The sequence below is a fragment of the Stegastes partitus genome, unplaced genomic scaffold, assembly GCF_000690725.1.
Source record: "Stegastes partitus isolate 25-593 unplaced genomic scaffold, Stegastes_partitus-1.0.2 Scaffold1453, whole genome shotgun sequence".
In the NCBI taxonomy this organism is placed as follows: Eukaryota; Metazoa; Chordata; class Actinopteri; family Pomacentridae; genus Stegastes; species Stegastes partitus.
This window is the reverse complement of record NW_007579184.1, coordinates 39,119-52,107: the sequence shown is the minus strand read 5'-3', so window position 1 is coordinate 52,107 and position 12,989 is coordinate 39,119. Positions and strand designations below refer to the sequence as shown.

General features: G+C 38.8%; 1 protein-coding gene and 1 long non-coding RNA gene across 3 annotated transcripts in view; one reads left to right on the top strand and one right to left on the bottom strand.

Moving 5' to 3' along the window:
- atf6b (activating transcription factor 6 beta) overlaps positions 1-8,189 on the bottom strand; it is a 22,599-nt gene extending 14,410 nt beyond the window's left edge. For both annotated transcript variants that reach the window (XM_008299739.1, XM_008299740.1), the window contains exons 1-6: positions 7,891-8,189; positions 3,595-3,674; positions 2,074-2,155; positions 1,449-1,508; positions 1,275-1,354; positions 802-994 (exon numbers count right to left, since the gene is read on the bottom strand). In XM_008299739.1, coding sequence (XP_008297961.1) covers positions 802-994; positions 1,275-1,354; positions 1,449-1,508; positions 2,074-2,155; positions 3,595-3,674; positions 7,891-7,963 — 568 coding nt within the window. In that variant the 5' untranslated portion in view covers positions 7,964-8,189. The remainder of the gene's footprint in view (positions 1-801; positions 995-1,274; positions 1,355-1,448; positions 1,509-2,073; positions 2,156-3,594; positions 3,675-7,890) is intronic.
- Positions 8,017-11,366, top strand: LOC103370622 (uncharacterized). The gene is made up of 3 exons (XR_520900.1): positions 8,017-8,062; positions 10,579-10,710; positions 11,329-11,366. It is a non-coding gene; the product is annotated as an uncharacterized LOC103370622 (long non-coding RNA).
- Positions 11,367-12,989: the final 1,623 nt, after the last annotated feature.

Below are 12,989 nucleotides of genomic sequence, written 5' to 3'. Positions count from 1 at the left end.
ATGGATGGATATAATACAGCCACGGAGGAGCTACCTGTGACTCACTTTAAGTCTCAGATCATCTGGATGAAAAAGAACAAAACCTTTACCTGAACCTTTGTCCCTGTTTATATGAGGTGTTATAAAATGTTGTGAAATGTCATAGTGCGCCGTACTGGAACTGTTGGATGCACCAGTGCAACCAGTGTATGGCGTTAATCTGGAGCCCTGATCTAAAACTTCCTCTATATGTTCACTAAACAAATAGGACTGCATTAATTTCTCATTGAGCTGTGAATCAGTTTCTAAGTGAGTTGTTGTCCTGCAGTAGACAACATAGTTAGCTATGCTAATGCTAACGCTAATACAAGGTGACCAGAAGCCTCTACTGCCTCTCTGTTTATTTTGTGCCGTTTAATCTGCTTTACATTGTTCCCTCTAGAGGAGTTCCCACACCACATGGGACAGTGACAGTAATCCCTTTGTAGTGTTTAGGGGCTGCATCAGGGTCTCTGGGCAGCACACGTTAACAGGTGCAGATCAACAGGTAAGTCGAGAGTTTTCCATTCAGGCTCAGTGCAGACAGCTCTCACATCACATCTCAGGAGGGGAGGAGAGAGATACCTGAGCACTGTATTCAAAAGAAGCCATTCACTGCTTTCAAGGAGCACTCTACACTTGCTGACTCTCATCACAGCTCCTCCAAACTACAGCTAAGTGCTAACAAGACCCAGAAGTGGACATCCTACGCGTTCAGGAATAAGAAAACACCCACAACTCCATCATGATGCATATTTGTCACAAGTGGTTGAACCTGGGTACCTGCTGTCTGAGTCTGTATTCCACTGATGACTGCTGGGATTTGTGTTGTTAGCGGCGTCTGCGTCACTGCAGGAATCTGTGGCGGGGGCACGGCGGTCGTTGCCACAGTTACCTCCATAGAGCCCAGCGGAGGCGACAGCACGTCACCGTACATGTACGGAGGAGTCGGAGGGTTTTCACCTTTCACTGTGATCTGAGAAAAGACAGTCGAGATTTGTGGCGTCATGTTGTGCTTTAATGGGTTGTGTTGCTGTCATCCAGTTCTTTAAATCTTTTAGTGACATGAATTATTCATTTGATCTCAATCTTAACTTGACATGTTTTTTTTTACAAAGAGGAACTAAATACGGCATTGCTAGGACAGAAAAAAGTAAGGCGCCTTTATTGATATGGTGCAAGATGCATACTGGTATCGACAAGGCCAATAAATAAATGCATCAAGAGGTAGACATATACGCATTTGAAACACACACCTGTGGGTCTGGTGATGATGCCGAACAGTCAGAGCCAAGTGAGGACGCCGGGGAGGGAGGCTCTGCTTTCACCTGGAACACTGGACACAAAATAAACACCAGTAAAAAAAAAAACTGCTTGAAAGGTACAAAACATGCATAACATGTATTTCAAGACACTCGACGTGAACTTACGCATTTCCACCGGTAACGGCTGTGTTATTGTCATTTCATTTTTTATCACTGGAGCGTCTCCTTCAAAGAAACACAAACAAGCAGAGAATCACAAGTTATTCAGCGCTAAATCTTCACCTAAACGTTTAACTTAAGGTTTGAATATTGGCAGATAGGTTCACCTATATACATGCACAAAAGTAATTCGACTTCAAGAATTTCACTACTTTCTGCAGGAGGAGAGGCCACCAAACCCCGAAACAGTATAACTACAGTAATGGTGCTGCAATCAACTTATCATATCACGTCAATATGGATTAAACACGTTGCTCTCTCTAATTAACTGTTAAACTGATTGATAATGAAATAAGTCATTAAAAACACACTTTTTTCACTCCTTGTCTGGGATTTTGACCATACGCGCTCCATGCAAGGACAAAAATGAAATAAAATACAATTTAGAAAACATAAATGGTAGGCCTTGTGGATGTAAGGATTGAAACTCTGGTAAAAACACCTGCAAACAGCACGTTTTGCACCAGCAGCTGAGGAGGCAGCAACGAGGACGAAGCGTCTCATGTTTCAGAGACGCGTGAAAACAAAACGCTGACTGAGGCGGTTTCAAGTTGCCGCCGGTGAGCTGTACCTGTGAGAAGGTTGTCGTCGAGGTGTTGCCATGGCGACGTGGGGTTGTCGGGATCGAGGGTGAGCACGAGGTCGTTGTCGAACTGCGAGAGGTTGAACAGAGAGAGAGACGGAGTGGAGGGAAAAGAGAGGAAGTGAGAAGGAAAATCGACTGCGGGATCAGTCAACCTGTGTGCGTTTGCACATCTGCTTCACTCAGCCAACCGACACAATCAGCCTGATTGTCCTCTGACCCATCACCTGTATCTGCTGCTGGTTAGAAAACCTGATTCACTCTGCTGCCAACACAGTGAGCATATAAGGAACAGGACTAATGTGGAAGGCGCACAAATTCTTTCAAGTCTAAAGCGGCTTAACTTTCGGTGTTCCACCTCTGGTCCAAGAACTGATACTTAAAACTTCTGAAAGCGCGATGCAGTGAACACAGATGCTGCACATACTGGACAACAACAGCAGCACGTGGAAGTGCAGCTGTGTGTCATTATTGTGCAGCAAGCTAATTATTCCAAATATATTACATTGTTTGTGTGAAAAGATGCGTTTTAATTCATGGTAGTAGATCAGCTTTCAGACCAAAAGAAATTTTAAATTATCTGGACGTAAATTATTTAATCATCCAGATTTTATACCACAAAAAACATTGAGGTAGTTCGCAACAAACAGAACTTTTTGCCAGTGTTTGTCTTTTTTCTGTGGTGAATGGAGTTTTGTGCAAGATATATGTCCTCTTTAAAATGTGTGTCCTTAACTTTAATTGTCTTGTTGCTGTGCACATTGAGGCCTTTCTGAGCTTTTAATCTGAAACAACTTCTTATTTCTGAGAGTGAATCAGAAACAGATTTCTTAGAAAACAGTTCTTTAGAAATTTAAGGACCAGACAGCTTACACAGAGCATAAACTCACTACAACACTTCACAACAATGGGAAAAATCACCTGATAATTCTCTCTACGTTCGTCCTCCATGACACCTTATTTCATGACGTCTTCACACTGTTTTCTGACACACGTTCATTGTAGTATATCAGTTAAAGCTTCCTCATTTTAAACCCTTATTCCTCTAGTGGAACTGAACTCTTTAACACTGTAAGATTTGCATCAGCTCTCTTCAGTTTGTGTTGGACTTTGCAGGGCACTTTGTGCTTTTTGTTATCTTCTCTTAATTCATTGAAGGGATTTCACTGCAATTTATCTTTAACTTGTTGAGTTATTTCCCAAAATGAATGTTAATGCTGAACCACAACCCTCTCCTGACTTTTTCTTGAAGTGGCTTAATGCAATCAAATAACACACACGATGAGAACTTCAGTTCATCCTATTTTTTTCATGACAGTGACAGAAATTGCAGGGCTGAAAATGTTCAGCTGTCACTGTAGCAGCAGTGCCAAAAGTGGAGTCCTGAAGTGTCAGTAACTGTCAGAATTATAGAGTGAACTTTCCTGCAGACTGTGTGAAAGTGTTTGCATGCCGAGTTTCAGTTTCACTCTGAGCTGAGAGCAGAGACTCTGTCTTTTGTATCCGTACCGATGCGTCGTATTTCAGCCCACGGCTGAAGTCTCCGTCCTCTCCCTCCTCCATACTCTCACACTGGTACAGGCAGGCATCTGCAGAAGACACAAGGATTAAACACGAGCAGTGAGCAGAGAAAAATAACAGGTCTGACAACAGAACAACGTCAAACTGCGACAGGTTTTCGAGACAGCAACAGCAGCTGAACAAAAACAGGATTCAATTTGCATCCCTGAAATGCAAATCAGCTGTAGATCAAGTTTCAGTGGTGACTTAAAACATCTCGCTTTCTGTGCATCTCAATTAGAACAAACCAGCGTCAAACTGAAATAAACAGATGGACATTTTTTACAGGGAAATCACAAGCACTACTTGCAGTCAAATGACAATTTTCGTTATTCACAACTGAGCCTCCTAAATTCTTGTTCAGTTGCAGGTCATACAAGAGTTCAAACCCCAATAATATTACATTACACAGCACAAAGAAATGCTGTACATCTTTCACAGTGTCGAAGCTGAAACTGAGAATTGATGGAAATTGAATAATATTCACGGAAACATGATATGTTCAGTGTAGAAAATCAATCAGCAACTATTTTAATAACTGACTATTAACTTATGTAACTTTTCAGTACAAAGAATTTGGCAAACCTTTAGGTTCTGAATTAGGAGACTTTTTTTTGGCTTTTTCTTATTCCACAGGTGTAAACTGAGTTTCTTTTGGTGCTGGAGATGAAGTAAAAACATCCCCTCAAGCTCCAGTGAGCTGTGATGGATTTTCAGTCCTTTAATGCTTTAGAGACCAAACGATTAATCAGGAAATTAAAGAGCAGATTTTCAGCTGATTTAATTTGGGCTGTGATATTTTCAGGCTTCACTTAGAGACCCAGGTGACCTGAATAGATGGGACAATTTCCAGATAAAAAGGGCTGCAACTCCTAATGATCGGTTTTGCTTTTTGAGAAGCAATGACTTGCTAAGTTGATCAAATGTTAGAAAATGAGGAAACATGTCTCTCACAGGTTTTCTGTTGATGGATGAAATGACTGATTGGGTGATTGGTGCTGTACTAATCACAAATGCTTTCACAGTAAAACATCCCACTGACATGGAGGTAGTGATGAGTTCTGACAGCTCCAGTTTGGGAAGAATAGAAAAGCTGTGGTTTGTCAACTAACTGAACTACAAACATCAGCAACAAAACAAAAGACTGATGATATGAAAACTCAGCGCTGTTACCAAACATGATGGACGGCGTAAATATTCAGACGTCTGTTAAATAACTGCAAAATGCTATATTTGCAACAGGATAGTTCTTTTAAAATATATTCAGCCATTCAACATGTTCAGGTAACTGCATCGCGTCGACAAAACATTAAGAGATGTATTTAACTGATTATAAAGTACAATGAACACTATCGATTGTGTTGTTTATCTTTTGCAGCTGCACAACCAACCCTAAAGGACAAAATGTCATCGAACCAGTATCAACAACTTATAAATGTACATAGATGTTAGTAAAATATGTCCAATCTTATCCAGCATCATCATGTCGCCTTAACACATGCTAAACTCAGGCTGCCGATGGTGTGAACTCATTAATTTATTTCCAGGAAGTGAACAGGGTGGTTTGTGCCATTACTTCTCCCATGATGCACTGCGCATTTTGATGAGCAACACGGCTCTGGACTTTGAAACTGAAACAAACACTGGAGCATTTTATTGCGTGCGGTCGTAGAGAGTCTGGGTTTCATGTCATTTTTATCAGCCAAAATTCACTCTGTGCATATTTTCACATTTTATAAATCCTACACACCAGTGAGCACATCATTCTGATATAAATACATTAAAGTAATAATAAGACCATCCTTGTTTACATCCTAAAACCAAATAACCAAACCTTTAACAGGTGATTAAAAAGATAGTAATCAGGATTGTTTCTTTTTTTAAACAAAAACAAGCAAGTATTTGACAGTCTGAGGCTCTAAAATAAGAGAATTTGCTGTTTTGAACCTAAAAATGTTTAGATTCTGCATTGTTATGTAGACATAAACATGTGATCTGAGACATTGAAATTAATAGTTTCCACTGTTTTCCGACAAAACATGAGCCAAATAATTTAACTAAATAAAGTAATCATAGCAGCACCTCTGCAATTAAGTACAAATGTCAAACAAAATCCAATCTTTGTATTGTATAAGAACCATAAGTGCCAAATAAAAACACCTTTCAGCGTGAAACAAATCTTCTAGAGCTGGATGTTTCTAATTAAAAACAGTGTTAAAAAGCTCTTCTGTGTGTTTCTAATCGTTTCTTCTATTGCTGCGGACAATCAGAAAATAGTTAGAATCTGCTGACTGACGTATAAAGAGAGAACAAGAGCAGCCTTTCAATTAAAAGTTCTAGAAAAGTAAAAGCTAACTTGTTTAATGGTTTATACCAACCATTTTTACTGCTTTATTTTGTTGTAAACTCCACTCTGTATCAGCTCTCGCCACTGACCCACTTCTCTCATGGTGATCATTAAAGTTTTATCTAATCTAATCGAGTTTATTGCCTGACGGCAGGAGACCAGCAGCAGGGTGGGGAAAATGCTAAATCTCTTTAATCTCTCTGTTTGCCGCTCAAATTTACTGAAAATTTTAAAGGAGTGCTGAATGGTAAACCCTGCAACATTTAACTGGTTGTTTCTCACATGACAACAATCACAAAGCTTTCAATTATTGCATGCTTTAGTCTCAAACCAACAATAATTATTGATCAACTTTAATGCTGCATAGCTTGAATTAATCATTTATTGTCCAGGATCATGAGCATTTTGTAATTGACAGACACCAGCTTCTCCTCATTTTTAAAGATAGATTTTTTCCTACATAGATGAGTTTTTGACACCTGAATGACTGAAATAATAAATTGGATTAAAAAAAACAAAACAACTTTTGTTACTTGGAGTCTTAAGCAAAAAGCTTCTCGCTGGGATCGACCGCTCATATGTGTCCTGAGATCTAAGATTATTATCAGAAGACAAAGTGTTGCTTTGTCAATAAAATGTCTGGAAATTGTAAAATAACTTATAATAAGAATAAAGGTATTCAGGTTACTGTCATGTAGAGGGAAATAACCCTGAAAATATTCAGTTTTAGGAAGCTATAAGCAGAGAAATTACACTTTTTTTCCCTTTAAAAATGACTCAAACCTAATAATCAACTATCAAAACAGTTGTGAATGAATTTAATCAGCCACTCAACTAATTTACAAGTTAACATGCTCAAATTGCTTAATTTCGTCTGAGTCGCAGTCAAAAACTGACAATCTGGGATACAATAATAAACAAAATGGAGAGATTAACAAATATCAAGATTTGAGGCTGGTATGAAGAGAAAATGGGCATTTTTTTAAATGCACACATCATTAATATTTGTTTAATTGTAGCCATGTGTAGTCCTGTACATCTGTACAATAACAAGCTCCCTATCTCTGACAAATAATACTAAAAAAAAAAAAAAAATGCTGCAAAAAAAACTTTACTGGTGTGTGTATCCACCCAGGAAAAAAGGGCGGACCAGGGAATTTTTTTATTGATTTAAAAAAAAAAATCATTCAAAGTGTTGCTCCATAGCTTTGACAAGTAAATAAATAATGCCTGACTTGTGATTTGTGCTTCACAGAAATTCCAAAAACAAAAACACAGAGGTGCTTCATGGAGCCTGATCTGTTTCATTCACATCTGTTCCTTCTTCTTGTGATTCAGTTTGTGGTCACATACATTAAAAATGAATTAGCTGTAAAGTGCTGCTTGGTTCCTGGATGACAGGATGTTTACTGGGGGGGTTCAAAAAAATAACTATCACACCAGCTACAAACCATGTTTCACTAAGGGAACCATGACATGAGTTTTAAGTGAACATATGTCAACACAAGCCCTTAAAATGAGGGTTTTTCACAGAGAGAGAAGCAGCCACGCGGTTGTATTAATGTGTAATCACGTTTCCACCCGCCGTGTTAAAGATAAACCGGCATGTCCGGGTCTGCTGACCGAGGAAGCACATTAACACTGTGACCTCATGCAGCTCGCATCTCACACATAATTAAACACGAAATAAAAAATATACAAATACAAATAAACAAATAAAACCCCAAATAAACGATGTTAAGTGCATTTTTTTAGCCATTACAGGCAGAAAAATAACCGCTAAAGACGCCCCTCGCCTCGGCTCGGCTCATCCCCACGCCCGCTGTCGCACCAGGCTAGCTCTGCGTCGCTAAATACGCGTTTGTTGTCGCTAATAAACGCTTTAAACGTGAACTCACCCCAGTCTTCGCTGGTCAGGAGGTTATCAGCGAAGAAGCGGCTGTCCAAATCAGAGAGGAGATCCGTGCTCATCGCCACAAAGGCGGTGCGTTTGGAGAGCAGGAGGCTGCGACGAGATAACTGCTAGCGAGGCAAACACAGAAAAACACCGCCTCTGGCTTCCGCATCAAGGTAGCTGAGGAAGATTAGGATCCGAAATCATTTATAATTCAACCTGAAGGGGGATTTCCTTTGTGGCGGCGTGATATTTATATTCTGTTCGTGTCTCTAGTCAGGCTGCGGGTCCTTCCCTTTCCTTCGCTTTCGCATATGACAGACGAGGAAACGCGTTTTTTTTTCAGTAAGTTGCCGCCCACTCCTGGCAGAGCAGCCAATAACCACGAAGATACGTGTGATTGACGACACACATACCCAATAGGATCGTTCGGAGAGTGCTATTGGGGAAGTAAGGACCATATTGCGGAGGGGACAGGGTTTTAAAGGTGATTTGGACCAATCGAACGGCTGCGTTTTGATTGACAGGCCAAAGTACCCAATAACCGCAAAGGGTTTTTGAAATTGACAGGTACTTGAGCCAATCATTGGTTACCAGAGCAAAAAAAAAATAGTTTTGTGAAAATCACGTTGATTCAAGCATTGGATATTACAAACACCGTGTTATTTATGCCTGTAGGCGAATCTGAAAGAAACTCCTTTACACAAACAAACAAACCAATGCTCTAAGTTATTAAGGTAGACTCTTCTGCTGCCGGGGCTGTTATTTCTAATGTTATTTTTGGTGGGGTGGAGAGTGGGAGTCATTACATAACAGCGGAGGGGTGAATGAGGACAAACTGAAACACTGCCAGCAGCCTGCACCTCGAAAGGAGCTGCTCTCTAAATCAATTAAAGTTCCCCTGAGGATGAGGCAGGTGCTGTGCACTGCAGAGTGAATGTTTAACCAGGTGATGAGAGAGAGAGAGAGCTGCAGCAGGTTTGTGGTCCTGTTGTTTATTTGGAGGAAGAGCAGAGCGCCATCTACTGAGTAAATGGCTGTTTGAAGCTGCACAGATGCAGTTACACGATGAACCAAGTACATCTAAGTTCCAAATTCATCTGCTCAGCCTTCTTGTTGGTTTAAAAGTTATCCCACATATATAGTAGCACCCTCAAAAGTGGGATTAGGGATGCATACAGCTGTTAAATTCCACTCCTGTCTTTAAAAAAAAAAAAAAGGAAAAAAGTCAGGCTTGCAAGAAGCTTGACTGAAACAAGACAAACAGAAGCACCAGTGACATACACCATACAGACATGACTGTCAACAGAACCAAAGTCACACCAAGAAAGTCTAAGAGTAAGTTTAAACAGATTATAATACTAAAACATTAAATTAATCAAACACTGATCATAAAGTCAAAGAGAAAAGCAGTACTTTAAATTCAAAACTACAGACAAACAAAGCAGGTGAATGTGAAACCTAAAACACTACATAGAGTCTTGCATGTGCTGCATTCAGGGCAAAGAATTATTTTTTGCTAATCAGAGGTACCCCTGTTTGGGGCAAAAAAATATTGTTTAATTACATCAAGGCTATTCCCAATATAATGCTATAGTCTGTGTTACTACTTCATATATTTATCATCAGAAAAAAGGGGAAAAGAAATTAAAATCTGTTCATAATTAATTGAGATCATGCTGATTTTGTACTCAAAAAAGGGCCTTTTTTATATATGTGTATATTTTTTTTACCTTTACAGAGTTCATTACTCAGGAGTTTCCATAGCAGGGTATGTTACAAAAACACACTCAAAATCCAGTCAAATTAGACTATTAACGCATATGAAGTGTTGAATTCTTCCAAATATCAGTCCATATGATGCTCACCCCCTCAAAATTTCCAAAAATGTGCGTTTGTCATAGATGTAAGTGGAAGCACAAAACAGTAAAATTGATGAATATTTTTTTCTTAAATACCTATAGATACTTAAATAGATGATACGTCTTATATTTAAAATGAATACAGTGCAAACAGTGTGTAAATATACTTACTGCTGGTGTTTGTTTTTGAGGTGAGAAAGAACATTCAAATGACCTGAGCTGTGGCATGTGGCGACCCAATGTGTTGTGCACCTGCTCACAGTGCAGTAACTACGCTTGTGTTGTTTGGCCACAACAACCCAATCCTTCGTCTCCAGCTACCCACAAGTTCAATGTTCAGTAAGTGTCCTGTGAGAACACAGGATGTGCTGCATTCGAGCGGCTTAAGGTCCGAGCTATTTAAAATAAATAAACAAAAATTGCCCTGTATGTTTGACCTTTTCCTCAGAAGGATGGAAAAAGCACCAACAGCAACAACAACTGCACCTACACTGGAAAACACATGTCTGACCACCAACAAAGTCATGTCAAGAAGGAATATTATACAAAACAAGAACAAAGATGCATCATGTTCTGTATATGCAAGTAGTGTTTTCACAGTATGTTAGTGGGCAATATTATTGTGTTTTGTACCAGGACTGATTATCAGATATCTCGCTGATTTTTAATGTCTCCCTGCCTTCCAACTTCTGCTCAGCCGTAGAAAATGAAGAAACAAACAACCGCTGGAACTGCACAAAACAACTGTGTTAGCTAGTGATCACTTTGAAGGCTGTAGCTTGAAGGGTAAGCTGCTTTCCTGTTTTAAAAACTGCCATATCTGACCACAGAGTTCCTGTTCTCAAGCCACAATGAAAGCTAAAGTCAGATGTTATTCTGAATCATCTCAGTCTGTGTGAGGATGAGGGTGAATCTCTACAGCTGCCTGTTAGCCTTTGTTCTGGGCTCTAATGTCACTGCAGGTAAGAACCTTTCACACTTATACAAATTATTATTCCTAACCATTTCCTGTTTCATAAAATGAAAAAAAAAGTGGGGATTGAAGTCCAATACCTGACTTGAATGAAGTCGAAGCTGAAGTGGTTCCTCTTAATAATACTTGAGCTCCTCTGGAAGATTAATTTGTGATTTTGTGGGAGTCTTTTAAACAATGATAGCTTGCTTCTGTTGTTTTCTAATTTTTAGCATCTTTATTGTCACAGATCATGAGGTCACATCATCGCTTACTGACTTTAAGTTTTCACCAACATGTGTGCTGTTTGAGCTATCACCACGGACGCGTGGCAGCACAAAAAGACATAAAACTCAAAATATTTTCACTGTGGAAGATAGTTTCTGTTTTCTTATTAATATTTTTCTAAACAGGAAAAACAAGAGACTGACAACAGATGAATTCATTACCTTATAAAGGTTGCATCGTTTATTTCTTACCATGAAAAAATGAAAAAGCAATTACAGAAAATATGTAGGTTATTAAAATATCTTACACAAAAAACTTCAAGTCTGTCAGTGGTGTAAAAACACCAACAAATAAGAGCATATTCATCGTCGTTCAAATGGTGACTTTTTGTGTTTTACAGGTTTAATCCGTGAAGTAGTTGCAGAGAAGCAGATGGTCATTCTGCAATGTCATCGCTCTGTACAGGGAAGAGTGATGTGGAGCAGAGAGAGCAAAGGAGTTAGAGTTAATATACTTACAGCTCATGGTGAATGGAGCACAAAGCATATTAATGATCCGCTTAAACATTACAGTTCATTTGCAGATAAGTCACTGTTCATTATCAGAGCGTCTGTCTCAGACTCAGGACGATACTTCTGTAATGATGAACCAGCTGCGGAGTTGACAGTGATCCCATCAGGTAACATCTGACTTTATCAAATCTCCACTTAGCATTTGTAAGTTTTCATTCTGTTCATGAAATGTTATGTTTCAAATGTAAAAGTCAAAATGTAAACCGTGTTGCATCAAATCCTATCTGCTTTAAGCTGTATTTGAGCATTTCTCTTGGTTCAGTGCTGATGTTTGAAAGGTCTTACTGAGTTAAATGCTCAGATTAAGGAGAGTAATGATGAATTGCTAGTTGAATAATTCCTGTAAATCATTGAATCAATTAAAAACATTCACTGGTAAGCCAAAGTGATGTGAATATGCATGTACATTGTATAGTCTTAGTGAAATAACATAACGTATGCCTCATTTCATCTCATCAAAAAAAAAAAAAAATCCAACTGACTGAATGATTATTATTGTTGTATATAATATATGTTATATTGATTTTAAAAAATGTAATCATTATTACAAATACATTTTTTAAAAAAAAAAGTGAGCTTTTATAAAATTGAATTTCCCTTCTGGGATAAATAAAGTATTTTTCATTTCATTCATTCATTTCATTTCCTCTAGAACCATTGCAACTCACTAGACAGTAAAATCATACAGCTCTTTTTGCCCATGACAAAAGAAACATTTGAAGTGTTCATTTACAAAAACAGATAACTCAACTCTTGTAGGTTTTCAAAAAACGTATTTTTCTGTTGTTTGTTTGAGATAATATCAGTCAATCTGAAGTTGAGTAGATTTGACTCAGTAGCAATAACATGACAAAAATAGAGATAACTTAAGTTTGACTGATATTGTATCAGGTAGACGATGGAAAAGTGAGTTTTCTGAAGGTTTGTGCAGATGGAGTTATCTGTTCTTGCAAATGAGCTCTTCATATAGAAACAAACAGAAGCCTGGCATACTTTCCCCCCCTCAGCACGCTGTGTGTGGTTAATGAGTGGCTCTAACTTCTGAGAGGTGTGTGCAGAGTCAGACGCACGCACAGGATGCAAATACCACTGCAAAACCTACTCACTGGACCGTCAGTTGTTGAAGTCCTCCCACAGGTTTTCGTTTCTACAGTAGCAGTGCTAGAGCTTAGCTACAGGGCACACTTGCACATGAAGCCTTATCAACCACCAAACCACCAGGTGGAGACAGAACTCTGACCCAGCTGAGTCCTTCATAAAGTTTAAGCTTATCTGAGCCTGCAGGCAGGAACTGGACTGATGTTGAAACAAAGATGACAAGGAGGGAGTTGATGCAGGACATTAACCTTAAAATACAGGTTGAGAGTTGACCTTACATATGTCTCAAGGCTGTATCGATAACATTTATGTGTAAAAAGAAAAAAACAAAACCCTCTGTGTTCATTTTTTTTAAAGATAAGTTCTCCAATGAATTAAACTTCATTTTCTG